Raw genomic sequence first — 19,682 nt, forward strand, 5'->3', positions numbered from 1 at the left:
TTAATGTCTTTGTGTGCAAATTCAAAAGCAAGGCTGCACTGCACAACCTGCGGAAATTCTGAATTGGAGTGCAGCCCCTTTGCTGTCCTTTCCAGTCCCTGATGTGTGCCCGGTCCAGGCAGGCACGCAACTGGGCATCCCGAAGGAGGCACTTGTCCGTATGGCATTATACTCAGGGCCCTTCTCACTTAAGGGCAGCCACAGATCAAGGCGGTGACCAGTGGAGCCAGTCCCCAGCCGCACCCGTCCCGGCGGGGCCGAGGCAGGCGGCTCTCGACCCACACCTGCCCGCTGCTCCCAACGAGCCCTGGATTCCCGGGTCAGCGCTGCCCCGCGGAGCGCGGCTCGAGTCAGGCTACAACTCACCTCGCAGCCCCGGGCACCAGACCTCCCGTAGGCAGGGCGTTCTTCCCCCCGCCCCCCCCACCCCACCCCTGCACGATGACATCATGTGTTTGGGGCCGAGTCGCTCCTTAAAAGCAGCCCGCGGGGAGCCCGGAGCCCGAAGAGCAGACGTGCTCGCAAGGCGGCGGGGCTTCGCGCACACGGTCCCCAGCGCGGAGAGCCCGGGAGGGGACGGAGCGGCAGCCCAGGCTGCGCTCCCGCCGCGCCCCGACAGCCAGCGATGCCCCGCAGCCTGCACGCCGCCGCCGTCCTCCTGCTCCTGTGCTTAAACGAACAGCCAGCCGGCCCGGCCCCGCTCCACGGTAAAGTGCCTGCCTCTTCTTTCCTCCTGGTCCAGGAGCTCAGCTACACCTGGACGGAGGGTTTCCTGCGGGGCTCTCTCTCTCTCTCTCATGCTAAAGCAAAATCATTCCGGGGAGCCGGGAAGGTCATGCATACTTTCAAACGCGTGTTTTTTAGACAATCTAGAAAATGCGTTTTGGGAAATTCGTTTTCTTCTGGGAGGCACGACCTGTTGCGGTTGAGGGAAGCACGTCGTCTTCGGATTGAAAGATGTTTTGTGTGTTCTTTGAGCTCCCGCCAGCTCGGCAGGGGCGGCTTGGGAACTTGCTGAAGGGAGGAGAAAGGGAACGGGGATCTAAGGTACTGTGCCTCGGTCCACGTGTAGATGGCAGAGAAGTGAGTGTGGCCTTCTGGGCTGCGTGGTTACCGGGAGGGGTTTGCCGCGCCCCGGCTGCAGAACCTTCCACAGTGGAGGATGCTTTTCTTTGGAGGAGAGACTCTCTACCATGACGTTTTACCTCCAAGTCTAAGGGATGATGCATCCCATCCTTAATCACTGTTTTTCTCCAGAAGGGCTCCACTATCCTGAACGGAAGTGTGTGTGTGCACTCAGGAGAGCATACACACCTCATTTCTGAGTGTAATTAGGGCCCTTAACCCCGAAGGGCTGGAGGCTGAGGGTGCCCAATGGGATGACAGGAGACGGGGAGGACCTGAACTGCAGGCTCAGGTCAAGGCAGTGAGTTTGGGTGAGCAGCCAAGGTCAAGGTTTGTTCATCCTTAGGAACAAACAGCAGGACTCCAACCTGTCCCCTGCTTCTCCAGTTGCCGGGTGAGCACTTTTCTTGAGGGTAGATGGTGATGTTTGTGGAAACTTCTGGGTGGCTAACCGATGGTGGCTCCTGCCCTTGACAGAGTCTGTCCCAAGTTGTAGGGGCATCTGTAAGTGCCTGGTTCCTGGACCGAGATTAGGGTGAAACATTTGTAGGAGGCCTGAAAGTGACTATGACGGCTGGAAATGGATCCTCCCCTACTAGGCAGTGGTCATGGGACATTGGACCTCCTCTGTAGCGTGCAAGCTCCAACCCTCCTCCTCTCCTGGAGGTCACTGTACCCGTGGGGCAGGGCAGGAGGAAGGTCTAGGGAGCTGACCTGTTGCAGCTTTGGCATTACTCTTAATTCAACTCAAATCCGCTGGCTGGCAAGATAGGCTTGATATTATTTCCCCTATCTGGCCCAGGAGAAATAGAAGGTGGGTGGGAGAAAGGGGTTATTTAAAAGTGGAAATTAATTTTTACAGTTGCAGACTTTGACATGTATTCCCCTCTCAAGAAAGCTGCACCAAGACCTGAAGTTTTGCTAGAAATCTCCCTTGTAGTTCCAAGCTGCTCAAGACGGGAGAGAAACAGCCATTTATTGGCTTGCCTTCCAGAAAGCCTGTTACTCCCCTCACTCTGGGGCAGCTCCTCCTCCCTGCTGTCTCTTCCCCTGTCTCCCTGCCCTCCCCTCCTCTTCTTCCCCTCTTCTCCGTGCCCTCCCTCTTCCTTTCCTTTCCCTCCTCCTTTGCCTTGCTTCCCTCCCCATTCTCCAAGTTGGGGTGGGGGAAGCTTGCAGTAAAAAAATTCACTTTCACCCCACACTGAGTAGCCAGCCTGCCTACCCCCCAGAGTTGAAGAACACGGGTTTTATTCTGCTATTCCTCATGCAGGTTTCTTGGCTGTTTAACTGCCTTGGGGGACAAGGTCAAAGCAAACGTCACTGAGATGTAGAGTGTCAGTATTAACCCAAGGTTGGGAATGGAGGGGGGTGAAGCTAGGTAAAGAGGTCGGAGTGTGGTCTGCCCTCCCCCTGGAGCACTTAAACTTCCAGCATTTGGCACTGGTGAATGTCTGAAAAAAATGACTTGAGTCGGGAAGGAGGGAATGTAATAAAGTGAGGTCAAGTGTCTTCTGGAGAAAACCTAGGAATTTTTAGTTGCTGTGGGGGAACATTTCAATGAATTCTGCAGAGCCTGCTCTGTCTGAACCTGGTATGGATAGCTAGACAGTCTCTGGCCTCCCCGACAACAGTTACTCAGAGAAGGTTCTAACACCCAGGACAGGGAGCAGGCGGGCCCTGAACCCTTGGCCTGGATCCTTATCCATACTACTTCCTCAGTGAGCCCTCAGGGCATTCTCCCTGCCCAGTACAGAGTAGGCCTGCAGGTTCTAACAGGCACTGAGCTGAGCCTCCAACATCTAACAGACAAGATCACCTTTCCAGGAAGGGGAAAATTTTCTTTCTGGAAGAGCCTGCTCCCTCAGGAAGCCTCTGAAATGTGGCTGAAGGAGCTTTGGCCTGGCCTGCCTCCTGTGTATGGTCAGGTGAGTCTGTTAAGACTCCTGCCCCTAGGGGTACCTGGGTGGCTCAGGTGGTTAAGCGTCCAACTTCAACTCAGGTCATAATCTCGTGGTTCGTGAGTTTGAGCCCCGAGTCAGGCTCTGTGCTGACAGCTCGAAGCCTGGAGCCTGCTTCGGATTCTGTGTCTTCCTCTCTCTCGGCACCCCCACCCCCTCCCCCCACCCCCAGCTAGTACTCTGTCTCTCTCTCTCAAAAAAAATAAACATTAAAAAAAAAAAAAGACTCCTGCCCCTAAAGCTAGAGGCGAGGAACCAGGAGGTGCTACTTGCAGATAAAATACACACACACACACACACACACACACACACACATTTCCTTTAGAAAGTCTTCCTAAGGTTAATTTTGAGCTGAAGATGGACCAGGCTGGGCCTTGACCTTCATCTGAAACCCCCTCCCCCTTAGACTACTCTCCCCTTCATTTTATCATGCTTCCTCTCCCCAGCCTCCAGCTCCTGAGTCCTTCCAGACACTGCCATTTGTATCTTGGTCTTAAGGACCAGGCAGGCCTGCTCAGAGAGAGGAGGGTGGGAACGTTTACTCTGGATGCCGCTGCTTTTTAAAGACTGAGTCCTTGGTCCTGCGAGGCTTTACGGTCCCAGATGTCCACTCTATACCACTGGTCCCTGAGCTTTCCAAAGTATCACACAGATGCCTCATCAGAGGAAGAGCTACAACAGTAGGGAAAACCCCAGTGTGGCCAGCTTTGGGGAGGAGAGCGGAAGGTGTGGAAGACTGAGGCTATGATTTGATTTGGGGCAGGTGCAATTCAACTTCTGGACAGGGCAGGACTGCTCACGGGCAGCAGCTTTGTTTCTGGTGGTCTCCAGGCTCACCGCAGTGGCCCGTCTCTCCGGGTTAGTGGCGAGGATAAACTCCCGATGACTTGTGAGCTTCTAGATCCTGAGCTTCCAAGTGCGCTGCCCAGCCTAAGTGGCAGTCTGATTTCTTCTGTCTCTGAAATCCATGATTGCATTTTAATAATGAATCCCTCAGGCAAAACCGCTGAAGGAAAATGTTCAGCAAAGAGGGTTGAGGTCTTCGGTAGCTTGGTTCCACGGCAATGCCTCCTTTGTTCCTTTGCAGTGTTGTTTCAGTAAAAGGTCCAGCGGTACACTTGGGGGTAGTGTACAAGTTTGGTTTCCCCATGGTTCTGAATGTCTTCATCTAACTGCTAATTCAGGGAAGGTTAATCTTGGGACTGTTAACTCCTATGGGGTCCAGAGCAGGTTTTAGAGGGTCTGTGGACCTCTGGAAATTACCTGTATGTGAAATCTTGTGTGTCCAAGCCTACAGGCATTTTTTGGGGAAGAGGTCCTTAGGTACTCATCAGATATTCTAAGAGATCTGAACACCCCCTTCTTTCCCACACTACAGATTGAGAAGGAGACTCAACGATTTCCAACGTTTTTTTAAAGTTTATTTTGAGAGAGAGGGGGAAGGGAGAGAATGAACAAGAGAGGGACAGAGAGAGGGGGAGACAAAGCATCCAAAGCAGGCTCCGTGCCGACAGCAGAGAGCCTGATGCGGGACTCGAACTCACAAACTGTGAAGTCATGCCCTGAGCCGAGCTCAAGAGTCGGACACTTAACCAAATGCGCCACCCAAGCGCACCCTCCCTTTTTTAAAAAACTCTTTTAGCTTTTCAAAATCACCATTGCCTTGAGTAGAAAATGCCCAGTTGTGCTAAGTGAGCAGATTGCTGGTCAGTTAAAGCTTTACTGCAAATCAATTCCCAGGAGAGAAAGGAGACGTGAGAGCTTCTTCCGACTGTACCCCGTGGGCCCAGAATGATGGAGGCCTCCAGAGAAGCCAGGAGAGGCACTTAGGATTTAGAGAGTCCCTCTCCCTGGCGGTGTCCCCTGAGACACCCTGAGTCTCGATTCAGGGTCTCTGTGTCCTTCTGGAGGTGACGAGGGAGGTGTCAGGCGGGATACTAAAAGTGCCGCCCAGCAGCCTCTTTTCCCAAACTGTGTTTTGATGTGGGAACAGAGGACTTCTACCTGTGAAGGGCGTGGAGCGGGAGGGGGTAGGCGGCTTCCATTATATTCCCGGCAGAACTTCTCCACGTTCTTACCGCCCCTGGCCTTCTAACGCAGGTGAGGGTGGCAGCTTCCTCCACGAAGAACATGCCTTTTGAGATGACTTTTCTCCTCTTTATGCACGGAGGTGAACTGCTCTCCAGGGTATGCTGTTCAGTGGGAAGGAGCAAGATGCAGACCCACGTTTCCAGTATGGGGACGTTTGTGTGCAAAGGGGGAGAAAGAACGTGATTACATGCGTGTGCGTAGTCAGACCGTGAAAATGTTCTCATCAACTATAAAACTGGCTGTCTCTAATGGAAGCAGGGAGAGCGGGTGGGAGGAGGAGCTTTCACTGGTACCTTTCGGGAACTTTTGGCTTTTGAGCCTTGTGAATTTTATTACGTATTCAGAAAAATAAAATTTGGCTTAAGATCTGGGAGGCTTCTAATCAAGAAGCCCCCTCCCTGATCCTTGAGCCCCAGCCCGAACCCATGGCCTTGTGCCTCCCTCTGGAGCACGGTGACTCTGGGAACCGGTTGTTCTGACACCGACTCCAATGACGTTTTACGCCTGGGTGTCCACCTCCTTTGTGACCGCACCCATTTCAAAATAAAATCTGCAGTTTTCTCTAGCTTGCTCAAGTTCAGTTGCACTTACTTTGCCTTGTTTTGTTCTTTGCAGGATCCAAGTGGAGCTATTTTGGTAAGTAGAGATCTTGCATACTTTTTTATTTTTGAGGAAATGGCTGTATTTAATGAGAAAGCCAGAAACTCCACGATCTGTGGAGGTGACAGTGGGGGTTGAGAAGAGCAACTCTGCTATCATTAAAAGGGGGTACCCAGGCTTCTGTAAAGGACTGTTCCACCCAGGTTCCACGCAGCACTTTCTCCAAGCCGAGGAGCCTGCTCTGTGCACGTAAACTGTGAATCCCAGCGTTAAGGTTTCCAGCTTCCTGCAAGGATTTCTACCAAACCTCCCAGGTGAATGTGCCCGGGTTACCTCCAGACTGCAAGGGCCTTGGCTAGGAGAGAGACCTTCTCCTCTGGAGGACATTTATTCTCCAAAAAACAAAGAACAAAGGGTTCCTTTCTGGAAGTTTGGCTCAGGCCCCAGGAGTTAAGCTGTCAGTGTGCCTAGGATTAACTTCTTGTTGCCGTGTTTGTAAACAAGCATAGTTCAGGGGTAGTGACAGTCCTTCGTGAAAGAGGGATGCCTGCCTCGTGCATGAGGAGAGAGAGGGACATCGAGTAAGCAATGGGGTTTCTGCGGGATTGGCTCAAGAATGACATTAGCCACTTCTGGCGGGCCTGCAAGGTTAGCAGCCTGAAATCAGCCCAGCTGCTGTGTCGCAATGAACTGGAAATTTGGTCGTCAGCTGGGGTGGTAATGGAGGCCAAGTAGCAGGTCCACTGACAAGCACAGGAATGTTAATAATGTCTTGTTAGGGACGGTCACAAGCAATGAGGAAGATGGACTGGTATAGTGAGGAGGCTGGGACTGCCTCACTGGCACAGGAGGAGTGGTGACAGGCAGAGGAGTTGATCTCGACAGCATAAGCAGAATCCAAAAAAGGTCTGCCTTAGATTTGCAAAAGCTAGCCTCCGGATGTTTGTTAACCCAGGAGGCACAGCAAAGTCACTGAGCTAATTAACCAATGATCCTACAGGTCAAGGTCCCCTTGGTCCTAGCACTGCATGGCTCCATCATTACTAACATCCCTTATGTATTTGCTGTGTGCAAGGCACACTGCGGAGTGCGTGGGTGATCAGAAGGGTGGGCTGTGGTCTGTACCTGGGAATACTTTAAGCTCACAGTTCAAAGCTAAATAGATAATGACAGGTAATAAATGGCTCAGTGCTCTGATGGTTCAGAGGAGGATAGAGAGGGTTAGGGCTGGATGGTCAAGGAAGGCTTCCTGGAGGAGAAGGGCTTTCACCTGGGCCGTGGAGGATGGAGAGGATTCAGTGTGGTGGTGGATTCAGAGAAGTGGTGTTGGCCAAGATGATGATGGGATCACATGAGTGGAGGCAAGAAATAAGGGGGTATTTGAGGGGCAACAAGTACAGAAAGAGTTGGGGCATCTGTGGCTCAGTTGGTTAAGCATGTGACTCGATTTCGGCTCAGGTCATGAGCTCATGGTTCAGGGGATCCAGGCCCCGCCCATCCTGGGCTCTGCACTGACAGTAAGGAGCCTGCTTGGGATTCTCTCTGTCTCCCTCTGTCTCTCTGCCTCTTTTATTTATTTATTTATTTATTTATTTTTTATATATGAAATTTATTGTCAAATTGGATGTCTCTCTGCCTCTTGCACACACACACACACACACACAACACTCTCTCTCTCAAAATAAATAAACAAATATTTTTAAAAAAAGAGTTATAGGGGAGTGATTAACTCTAAGTTTGGAAAGATAGGTTGGATTGAACAGGGGAGACAGGCAGGGGCAGGGCGAAGCTTTCCCACTTTTTCCATAGATGGAGGGGCAGGGCCGGGAGTAATCTGTGTTTTAGGGAGAGTAATGTGGTGGTAGGGGCTGAAGAGGGAAGGAAAGGGCAGGGCAAGGGACGTGACAAAGGAAGAACCCACAGAGTCTGGGCCCCAGGGCTCCTCAGGAGGGTCAGTGTGTGGGGGGCGTCAGGAGCGGTGCAGAAGCATTTCTTCCTGACCACGGGCTCTGGCCGGCCCCTCTGTAGCAGCCCCCTGCTGAGGAAGCAGAGGGCAGAGTCTAATGGTGCGTGACATTCGTGGGGTGAGCACAAAGACAGATCTGGCTTCCTGTTAGTGACATGGGTACACGTGATGTGGAGTCAGCCCTCAGTGGGGGCCAGTGAAGGAGGACGAATGAAGGATGGCTAGGGACGGGTCCAGGCTGGCAGTGGGCACCTGTGCTCAGCGTCACCTGGCGAAACAGAGGGCCTGGCATAGGCGCTGGGGGGAAATGGTTTCCAAACAGTGAGGGCTGCCCTGAATGAGGCGAGTCCAACCAAATGCCACGTGCTAGTTTTCCCAGGCTGCAGACCTCAGCTACTCTGCACGTAAATGCGGGTGAGTCATCCTGAACCAGGGACCTCCCAAGGCCTGGAACATAGGGTAGGACTTCTAGAAGCACATGGAAAGAGAGCTCTTCCCCCCTCCCCCTCCACAAAGTCACCAGGCTGAGCTCCCGGACGGCCCGCCTGGAGACAGGAGAACCCTCTGATAGGCAAGATGGCACCCCCCACCCCCGGTCCTGTGCACCCCTCTGGGGTGGCTGGGGCAGCAGCTGGGTGCGTCAGCGGGGTTTGGAGCTGCCGAGCAGGCCCTCCCCACCGCTCGTCAGTTCCAGATCAATCCTGCTGAGCCCGGGAAGCTCCGCCGACTCTGGACTGGAGGGCACTTCCAGTCAGGTTGTCCTGTGAGCGGGAGATAAACGCCAGCCCGCTCAAGTCACTGTCTGCTGACGGAGGTCAGGGTAGCCGGGGCCCTCATGGGGTGGAGGTGACTGGAAGGAGGCACCAGGAGGGGGCTGGTCATGGTTAGTTCCTTGGTGTGGGTGCTGTGCTCAGAGGGGGGAGAATTCATCAAGCTGTTCACGGATGCTCCATGCACTGTTCTGTACGTGTGTTATATTCAATAAAAGAGTCAACGAATTCCAGCTGGCTGGGAGAGTCGTCCTTACCCTGGAAGTTTTTTTTACTTCTCCCCCCACAAAAACGCCCCCCAGGCCCCTTAGTGTGTTCAAAACGACAGAGCAGCCAAAAAGGATGAGTGTGTTGGAACCAATGACCTAAGGACACGTCAGATGAGCAGAGAACGGGTGCCGTGCCCCATCCCTGAGCATAGCAGTCATTGCTATGGTGCTCCTTAGATGTGAGCTGGCTCAGAAACAGATACCATCATCTGCTAGAGATTTGGGAGATAAAAGATAAGCCTTCCAAGGAGATGGGTTGGATGGGGAACATGGGGCGGGTGTCCCACTCTCCCGGAGTCGGGGCCCTGCAGGACATCCGCCGGGTCAGCCCCACCATCCTGGTGCAGGGAACTCTGGAACGACGGTGGCGTGGCCTGGGGGCACCGGGCAGTGGGCTGCAGCCCCTCACAGGCCCTCCTGCCCAGCGTCTCTGCCATGTGGCCGAAAGGCCCTGGACTCTGGCAGGACTCCGTGTGATCCAGGCCCTGTCACTGCATTCCTCATGCTGCTCCCCTTGGTCCCAGACAATAGATACCCTGTCTTAAAGGATTTTCCTTGGGAATCAGGCAGGGATCCTTCACGGGGCAAACCTCTCTGGTTTTCCCGACTCTGGGCTCCACCCACCTTCTCTCCCGAATCTTTTGGAACACTAAATTGCCACAAACAAGCTTTCCCTGACACATGACATCCTTTCCAAGGCCTTCCCAAACTCTACAGGCTAGATACGAAACAAGGGGGAGGTTGGGGGAAAAACTCTTCACTTTCTATGCTTTAGTACAGATAAAGGCAACTTGTGACCTCACTCTCAAATGTAGTATGGGAAGCAGACTAAGAGCTAAAGGGAGAACTTAAAACACAGGTAGGAAGCACGTGTAATTAGTTAAGAACAGATCTTGTCTTAGGACTCCTGGGTGGCTCCGTTGGTTAAGCGTCCGACTCTTGGCTTCAGCTCAGGTCATGAGCTCGTGGTCATGAGTTCAAGCCCCATGTTGGGCTCTGTGCTGAGCTCGGAGCCTGCTTGGGATTCTCTCCCTCTCCCGTTCTCCCTGCCCCTCCTCTGCTCTTTCTGTCTCCCTCTCTCTCAAAATAAATGAATAAACTAAAAAAAAAAAAAAAAAAAAAAAAAAATAGCTCTTGTCTTTACCAAAGGTAAGAGGCCCAACCAACTCCAAACACCCCAGTGACTCCCCCCCCCCCCCGCCCCGCCCCTGATTCCATTTGCTGCCCTGAGGGTGAATGCCAAGAGGCACAGAGCACTGTGAGGAGAGACAGCAGGAAAAGGCTGGAACATATTTCTCATACCAGGGAACTGAATCCTCAGCCCTATGCCTTAGGGATTTCCCTTGAGGCTAGCAATCCAACCCACTATCATTTATGAAATCTGTGCTGTTGTTCCAGTTACTTCGCACTGAGGTTGTGACATCCAGGGTCTGTTAGGATGTGGTATGGTCTGCCTACTCATACTTATTTCTCATCTCTTCTGAGCTGTGGAATTGAGGTTTGTGTGTTCGGGGGGATCCTGGCCTGTAGCTACCAAAATGCCTGCATTTTAGTGTTCATGGCTGGCCTTACCAGCTGGGTAGTACCATAGGGAAGCCAGGATTAGTTCCTAAAGGCAGGTGTAGTGGCTCGGGAGTGGGGGAGGCAGAAAACCAGGAGGAAGAAGTGGAAAGTGTATGGAACCCAGACCCAGGCAGACCTCCATGAATATCTGCTGGGCCGCTTTCTGGCTGAATGGCCTTAGGGAAGGAACTTAACCTCACTGAACTTCAGTTTTTTTCAACTACCGAATGCGAGTAATAGCGTCTACTCCGTGGTTCTCAGATCAGTAGCATCAGCGTCACCTGGGACTCGCGATGCTCTTCCCAAACACTAAGAAAGAACTAGAAAAGGAACACATGAAGGAGGCTGGGAGGAAACAGCAACCTCTTCAGCTCCGGTTCTGTGGTAGTAACAAAAGCACCGTGTTTGATTTTGTTAGAAACGCAAAACCTCAGGCCCGTCCCAGATCTGCCTACAAATTAAAAAACTGGGGCTGGGCCCAGCCATCTATTTGGGGAAGCCCACCCGAGGATCCTGAGGCCCACTGGTGTCTGAGAAGCACGGGTCTGCTTCATGGAGGATTCAGTAAGATCACGTGTGGAAAGAGCCTAGTGGAGCCTGGCACATAGTGAGCCCCTAATACAGCTAATCACATTTTCTTTCCCTCCACCCCACAGAGTGGAATTATATTGGCTAATATGTGGGAAAATGCCTTGTAAACGCTATCGCACCAAACAGACGTGAGCTGGGTTGGGAGGGGGTTGCTTCTTCGTGCTTTTCTGAATTGCCTGAGCTTTTAGTAGCAAGGAGGTACTCCTTTTGTATTCTGAGCAAATGGACATTTCCTTTGTGAGAAACAAAGGGACCGGGCAAAAAACACAAGCTCCTCACAGGCCAGAATGTTCCTTCTAGTTCTGTCCATTAGGCCAGGGAGAAGTCAGATGTCATCTCCCCGGTGCTTTTCTGGCCTCTAGGGACCAGATACCTGGCTCCACAGCCATAGCCACCTCAGCCACCTCAGCCAGACTGAGGTGATCCTCAGCGCCAAGGCTGATCCTCGATTTAGGATGCCAGGGTGGAGGTCTGAACCTGGGCAGAAACCTGAGGCTGGGCTGTGAGGATTGTGAGCTAAGTAAGCCCAGCCCCAGGCAGAAACCCTCACCCACCTGAGGCAGAGTCAAGCTTTGGGACTGCAGGGTGAGAGCTGGCTGACTGGAGCTAGGAGCAGGTCTCCTCAGGGGCCCCGTCAGGCCTCCTGCGGTGCTCAGACTTGCACCTCCTGCCCTGTGCCCCAGGCATCCTGGTGAGGGCAGAACAGGGCCCCCCCAGAGCTGGTGAAAGCCCTTGGCAGCCCAGCCTCAGCACTGAACGGAGAGGAACCTCTGGGGTAAACTGGCTCAAAGGAAGATTTAAAGCAAAAACAAGGCTGAATTCAAAGCAGGTGTGTGAAGGAGGCTCTAGGCAGGGACTGGAAAGTCTGGTTTTCCGGAAGGGAGAGAATGGATCCGAGACCTTTTCTGCAATCCCCTGGGCGGGAGGGCCTTCCTTCCTGCTCTGTTATGCAGAGTTATGTTATGGGTCCTATGCAGCGGCACCCACAGGGGTGAGGGGTACAGAAGCCCAGAAGCACAGCCAGACTTCCAGGGGCCACCCCATGTGGCCAAGTGGCTGCCTTGGACAAAGACCATAATGGCTTGATTCTCAGATGCACATTTCCCCCACATTTTAGCATCTCTGAAATAGGGACATACCATCAATGGTGTCTGGAAGCGATGAAATATGGTAGTTGTTCCACAAACACTCACTGAGAAGCACCCTGTTACATGCTAAGAACACGAGGAAAGGCGCTGAAAAGACTACTTTTGATAACTCAATAGTGAAAACAGTGGGGGCAAAAAAGTGTAAAAATAATGGCTGGCACGCACACTGCCCAACACAGCATACGGGAATGATGGGTCATCATATTTGATTTTAAACTATAACGTTTTCCAATTTTCGGTTCATGTATGCTTTCTGTTTGATAATATTACACGTACTCATAAACAAAGTAATTTAGGAGCTTTTTTTTTTTTTTTTTTTTTTTTTTACCAAAGCGTTTCTTTAAGAAGCAAGCTCCCCGATTTCCTCACAAGCACTCGATTTTATGCCAACCAGGAAGGAAGAAACGCCAGCTGCACCTCCTTCTGCCTATAAAGGCTGACTCAGAACTGGTGTAATTCGGAATGGTTTGTTTAAATCATCTTAACTTTTTAAATGGTTTTGCAATCATTAACTGGTGACTAGATCAGTTGGGTGACTCCTGGGTGAACTGGATGAGACCTGTCCAGACACCAGCACAGTCAGGGCAAGGTTCAGGCAGCCCCCACCTTCCCGGGGCTGATCACTCTGGAAAGGCTCCTTATGTTCAAAGTGAGATTTACTTAAAGCAGGGAACAAGGACATTGGCAAATGGTGCCTAGTGCTGTCGTAGCAGCGGCCGTTCCTGGGTGTTCCATCTTCTGGGAGGTGGACGAGGAGTGGAGAAGTGAGAAAAGGTGACTCTGAAGGTTGTTGAACAAAAACTTTGTCCCCCCTCCAAAGACATTTTGTAGCAAGTCTGAGGCAGTCATGCAAATGACTGTTTCCCTTTTGGCTTTGGCCACCAGGAAGCCCAGAGGCAAATTGGTGGCTCCAACTTGAGTAACTGTCTATTCTTCTATGACCTGCAAATCTAAAGATTCTTCCTTATATCACCCTTCTGGTTTCTAGATATTTTTCCTGGTCCTGAGCCAAAAGGTTACAACAAATAGCTTTCTGGAATTTTTAGCTAGAAGGGACCTTATAGTAGAGATACTCTAGATTTCTACCACTCTTTTTTATTCTGCCCCCTCCATGGGCACCACTGCTTAAAAGATTTGTTTTAACAAATTAATACATTAATGAAATAATCTTTCTCCTTTGTTATTAATCAAAGATGCACATAAAAACCAATCAGAGTTTTCAGTTAGCCCAAGATAATTGGTTCACATTCACTCCACAAATACCGAGTGAATACTAAGTGCCGAGTATTGGACTAGATGCTAAAGAATGACGAGTAAGGCATGGTCTCCACCACTGTGGAACTATGAATCTGGGAGGAGACAGTGAATTAGACAGGGTCTTACAATACAGAGAAATGAAGCATGGAAGAGGCCTCACCTAGGGTTTGGGGGAAAGGACTAGAGAAAGCTTTCCTAGAGGAGATGATATCTAATCAGATCTGGAGGACAGATAAGAGCAAGCCAGGCAAAGGGCAGGGCATGAAAGGGCACTGGGGGCCAAGGGACAAACTATGCAATGACCACCTAGGCTGGTATGTTCTGGGGACCACCCAAGAACCTTGATGAGGGGGACTGGGGCTGGGGAGGCAGGCCAGGGCCAGACTGTGACGAGTGTGAGCCAGCTGAGGAGTTAGGACCTCATTCTGGAGGCAGCAGGGGACTGCTGGAGCATTCCAAGTACAAACCTGAGGTGATCAGATGAGCAGTTTAGAAGGATCATCTCAACTGCAGGGTAGAGAGTGAATGGAGTGTGAACACTGGAGAAAGGGAGGCCAGAGGGATGTGGGAGAGGGGCTTAGGGGTCTGAACCAAGGGAGGGGGGATAGGGGTAATGACCTGTTGGTATAAATCAGCTGGAAATGTAGACACCTAACAGAAATGTAGACACGGTGAAGTCTGATTGTGGATGAGTGCCTGTCTCTGTTCAAATTGGCATGCAGACTGCCATATTGCCTACGTGGGACCCTGGGGTGTGTGTGTGTGTGTGTGTGTGTGTGTGTGTGTGTGTGTATGGGACACTGATGTAGCCAAACCCCACCCCCACTTACAAATGAGGCAGGGGAAACTCACCGTTCCACAGTGGCCCAAACAGAGCAGGAGGCACCGAGCCAGGACCAGAACTTGTGTCTCCCGGTTCCCATTGCATGTGCTTTCCCGGTCATTTTGCGGATGTTTATTTTATATTAGGTGTTGCATGCCCTACACTGCACATCATGACATTGTGTAAAAGCCCTTGAGGAAAGGCAGTGATTTTTTTTTTTAAAGTAAATAATGTAGATTTGCCAGGAACAAATTATGCCAAATTAACGTGCTTTTCTTCCCCTCGTCAGGATAAAAGGCTTAGTGCTTAAAGAAAACACAATACGTTTTGACATAGATAAATATCTGATAAGGTTCCATGTGCCACACTCATGGGAAATGTAGATCAAGGACCAGTGTGGTTGGTAGGAAAAAATCAATAGACTCCCCCCGCCCCCGGCCATGGTTACCGTTGGCAACACACGGCTGTTACTGTTGTTGGGGTTCTTCTGGGGGCATTCCTGAATCAATACCCTTCTCAGATTCTTAGGAAGAGGAAGGGCAGCTAAAGGAATGTGGTCACTGGAATCAGAAGGATCAGCGTTGGAAGGAAGAGTAGGGAGTAGAGGAGGAATTGAGGTGAGGAAGCAGGTCAGAAAAGCAGATCAAGTGAGTAGGCTGGGTGGCAGGGGCAAAGGGAGCATCTAGTGGACAAGTGTTGTGTGAGCAAGGCACACTGCAGGGCTAGAGGCAGCCGGCAAGACTGAAGAGGAATGCCTGACCATTGTGCTCTGTCCTGGTTCCTCAGGAAGGAGGGCGTGCCTATGCACCCACATGCACATATACACATGCACGCCCACATCCATATTCATGTGAGTATCTGCCTTCTGAGATGCGTCTGTACTCACACACGCTCACAATTCCATCCCCTAGCCTGTGAGCTGGCGTAGCCTCTCGGCTGGTTTCTGAGGCATGGTCTGTTTACACACTCAGCTTGGAGGGACCCTCAGGTGCAATCTTACAAGTGACTCCTCTGTGCCTCCTTCTGGCAGTGACCCAAGAACCTCCCCGGCTCTTGATAAACCTTTGGGTGCGATGCTTCAATGTGTCCGTCAGCAAGGATGAAGGAGGGAGTGTCCCAACCCTGAGTATGGAAGGTGTGCAAGTAACACTGAGTATGCAAAGCTGCCTGGTCCGAAAACTTACTACACCCTGGAGAGAAATGGAGAACTGCAGGAACTTAGTGTTCTCCTTTCACATAACTGTCCCCCGAAGCACAGGTGCCTCTTGGGTTGGTAATAATAGCCAAGCGCTTGTTTTCCAGTGAAGATTAACGTGAAGATTATCACTGGAGAAGTGTTTTTTTTGTTTTTGTTTTTTTTTTTGTTTTTAGCATAAGCCTACTGCAAGCAGGGCAGTGTTGTAGGGCCTCTGCAGGGTACGGGGCTGAGCAAGGAGCCATTTCCAGCCTCAAGGAGGGTCACCCAGAAGGAGCACATAACTGCACAGCCTGTGGGGAACGACACCCTCCCCATAGGGGTTGCGTGGACAGATGCACAGACCCCAGCCCAGGCAAGATGCTTGGGAAACATCGGTTGAGCGAAGGAGGAAAGAATGGTTTATTTCTCTGCTTATTTTTGGCTTTGGGAGTTGGGGAAGTCACCAGGGAGAAGGTGACACTTGATCTGGGATGATAGGATTTCAGAGGTAAAAGCCAGTCTGAAACGAAATGCCACATCACCACGCATATCTCATTAGAAGTAAACGGAGACACACAGGGAACCCTGGATTTCTTTTCCAGTGAGGCGAAAGGGAGACCTTGCTCGAAAAGGTTGGCAAATGGCCCGCAAGAGAAAGGATTGAGACAATTTAGCTCAGAATGGCCCAGGGCCCAGCCTGTCTTGGGAGTCTGTCACATCTAGACACTGATCTTACGCTACCACATTTATTCCTCATGACAGGGATGGGAGGAGGTGCTGTCACTTCCATTTTCTGAGTGAAGCTCAGGGCATCGATGACATGTGCCCAAGGTCACACAGCTTGTAAGTGGCAGAGCTGTGCTTGGCAGCTCAGCCTGAGGGCTCCAAAGCCCTCCTGCTGTACCTCATGCCTCTCCGGAAAGGGGATAGATAGTAAGAAGTAGCCGGGATGAGGTCTTCAGGTGGGAGAGACCCATGAAAAAGCAGCTTTTCTCACTAGACAGGAAAACTGAGGGAGTAGCTTTAAGTAACAGCAAGAGTGCTGTAGGTTAGCTATCAGAAAGAACTTCCTCATTGTGAAAGCTGGTAAGTGAAGGATTGAGCTAACATCAGGCCCATGGTTCGAGGCCAGTCACCCTTCACTTTCGTTCAGCTTCCACCCAGGGTAACTGCAGAAAGTTTGTCTTTTACCAGATCCCTTCTTTTCATGATTCCCAGACTCCCTGGGGAATGTTTACAAGGTCACAAATGCCTCCATGGCTGCTCCTCCTCTCTAGCTCTGGACGGTTACCCAGGGCCTACCTGCTGGTCACCTCTTAACCACCCTGGAACCAATGCCGATGCCCGGGCTCTGTACCCTATAAAGCGCGCTGGGAGCTGCCATGGTGGCCAGTATGAACTGCCAAGGTCAGAGCCCAGCCTTGCTACTCAATGGCAGTATGACTTCGGGCATATTATTCAAACTTCTGTGCACCAGTCACCTCCTCTATTAAATGAGAGTATAGTACCTATGTCATAGGGCTCGTACGCAGATTAAATTAACAGATGTTACGCATACAGAATGGGGATTGGCAAACTATGCCCCGTGGGCCAAAGGCAGCCTACCACCTGTTTTTGTAGCTGAAGCTTTCTTGGCATGCGGCTCCATGCATCCACTGACGCAGTTGCTAGGACTGCTTTTGCACTAGAGCAAAAGGACCGGGTAGTTGTGACAGAAACAGTACAGCCTGCAAATCCTAAGATATTTTACTCTCTGGTCTTTTGCAGAAAATATTGCCCAACCTCAGATACAGAGTGATACCTGGTACATAGTAAGCGCTCATTATATGGTAGTGTAAAAAAACAAAAACAAAAACAAAAAAACACTAACACTAAAAAACAATTCATTAGGCCTTGGAATTTAGCAAAAAAAAAAAAAAAAAAAAAAAAAAAAAAAAAATTGGTTCAGGCCCTGGGATGACACAGGCAATTACAGTCTACAGATCTCCCTGAGGGCAACAATCATCCCTTTGCCATGGGTCCCCTACCACCAGGTAGGCACCGGCCTTGCTCTCCTGGCCTGGAGTCCTCCTGACTGTGTTCCCTCTTACCTGACACCAGGTCTCTATTCCTCTTTGTGGCCCCAGGATGATTCACAGTGAGAGCACCTAATTCCTTCAAGAAAAACCTCCTCCGCACTGTATGACCTGGTCCCTCTTCCATACCACCCAGAAGAGGAAGTCACAATAGACTAGCCCGGGGCTTCTCAGCCTCTGCACTGCTGACATTCTGGGTAGGATAATTCTTTGTCGTGCGGGGCTGTCCTGTGCATTGTAGGATATTTAGCAGCATCCCTGGTCTCTACCCATTAGATGTCAGTAGCACCTGCCAGTTGGGATTCCAAAAATGTCTCTAGTCATTGCCAATGTCCCCTGAGGGGTAATATCACTCCTCTTGACCACAATGACTTAAACTTTGGAAATAACATCACAAGTGGGACAACAATGTTCCTGTTCAGGACACCTAAATTCATATTTAGAAAAACAGTGTTCTTTGCAAGGACACAGACCTGTTAAAGAAGCACCCAGTTTGTATCATTGGGTCACTAAACAGAATGCTTAGCATCTCAGCCTGAAACACGAGCATTTGGATGGCTACAGCAGGGTTACATTTTCATAGCAACATTGGGTAGTTCCAGGCCTCAGGTGTGTATAGCTAAGAAGGCTTATCCAAGTGCTCCATCCTACAACACGGGGAGGGCCTCCCCGTGGACAAATTTCTGGCCCCTCCCCCAGAATGTTGAAGGTGCTTATGAACCCCACACCTGCCCCACCCCTTGTCCCATGCCAATCTTCCAGCTTCAAGGGTTTGTACATCTGACTCTACCTCAAGTGACAGGAAGAAACTGCTGGCTGCTATAAAATAACAGTTCATTCACAGAGTCACTTATTCTTGCCAGCAGTCCTTAATGATTCCTTTTTGGGCTGGTCCTGGGATTAGAGACAAGCATGACACAGCCCTTGCCTTCAATGGGTTGACAGCCAAGGGACCCGCAGACATGTAAACAGGCAATTAGAGTGGAGCAAATTAAGTGCTATGACAATGTGTGCTGGAGCTGTGGACATGGAGGGATGACAACAAGCCTCAATTTGGAGGCAGAGTGACTGTCAGGCCTGCCTGAGGAGCTGTTTCTTGAAAGACAAAGGAGCACAGCAAGAAGAGCATGTGAATGTTTATATGCATGGGTGGTGTGTGTTTTAGGGATGAGGATGGCTTTCCATTGAAGGCAAGAGAGGTCCAAAAAGCAGGTAAGAGTGTGTGGCGTGGTTAGAGAATCAGGGTGGCAGCAGACTAGCGTTTGAGGAGTGGTGTTGAGAGCTTGTTCTCCCTAGGTCTCTTGTGTTTCAGCAAATCTGTGGGCAGAGGCACTGATGGCTTTTGTTCTGGACAATCATTTCAAGGATGTGTATGTAGCAAATAGTTTTAGAAGACATAGACAGTGTCTCCCTCCAGGGCAGAGAGCAGGTTTGTTTGCTATCCAGTAAGATAAAGACAGTATCTCCCTTGGGGGTAAAACTGGGCAGGTTTTCCCAACTTGGAGTTGCTTGGCCATGATGCGGAGCAGTTGGCATGTGCAGGTGTCACCTGGCCCTCGTTGTAGTACCCTGTGGAATTGGGGCTTGGAAACAGACACAAATGTCACTCTGCTACTGCTGTGAGTATTAAACTGTCTTTTGTCTCTGACTCAGGAGTCTTGTGTCTTTCCCATGAAACTGTGGTAGCCTAACTTGTTAGTCTGGTTGAAATTTTAGGTCCCCCCTCCACTGACCTCAGATTTTTGACAGGTGGCAGTGGAGAAAGCAAAGGCTGGAGAAGAGGGGATCACAAAGGTCTTGAGGGCTGCAGTAAAGGCCTTGGGATTAATCCCAAAGGCTTGAGGAGCCACTGTAGAATTTTCAGCAAAGTAGTGTTCAGAAGTGGTGTGAATTAGTGTGGAGAGGCGAGGGCTGTGGGGTAAGCCTGGAGAGACAAGGCCAGTGAGGCAGACAGATATGGAGCTGTGGGTCTGAACAAAGCCTGTGCCAGTGGGAACACATGAAGGCCAAGTTTAAAAGAAACTTAATGTGGTCCTTGATAGCACTTTTACTGATACAGGAGTCAATCCAGGTAACTCATTGCATGCCTCTTTAGACCTTTCATGCTCTGACATTTCTGAAGCAAATATACTGGATATCTCCTAGAAGGTCTCTCAATTTGAGTTTGTCTGAGGGTTTCTCATGAGATTAGGTTGTCCATTTTGGCATGAATACCGTAGAAATAATGTGTCCTTGAATATCTATGTATTTCATCAGGAGGCTCTCGACT

The 19,682-nt window shown here is 50.7% G+C and overlaps 1 protein-coding gene across 6 annotated transcripts in view; it reads left to right on the forward strand.

The window, feature by feature from the left end:
• Positions 1-486: 486 nt before the first annotated feature.
• Positions 487-19,682, forward strand: part of CA12 (carbonic anhydrase 12) — a 51,665-nt gene continuing 32,469 nt past the window's right edge. For 3 of the 6 annotated variants that reach the window (XM_043555227.1, XM_043555228.1, XM_043555231.1), the window contains exons 1-2: positions 513-707; positions 5,790-5,810. In XM_043555227.1, coding sequence (XP_043411162.1) covers positions 626-707; positions 5,790-5,810 — 103 coding nt within the window. In that variant the 5' untranslated portion in view covers positions 513-625. Of the gene's footprint in view, positions 708-5,789; positions 5,811-19,682 lie in introns of all 6 variants that reach the window. The other 3 variants (XM_043555230.1, XM_043555232.1, XM_043555229.1) reach the window with 2 other exon arrangements.

Source organism: Prionailurus bengalensis, chromosome B3, assembly GCF_016509475.1.
Source record: "Prionailurus bengalensis isolate Pbe53 chromosome B3, Fcat_Pben_1.1_paternal_pri, whole genome shotgun sequence".
In the NCBI taxonomy this organism is placed as follows: domain Eukaryota; kingdom Metazoa; phylum Chordata; class Mammalia; order Carnivora; family Felidae; genus Prionailurus; species Prionailurus bengalensis.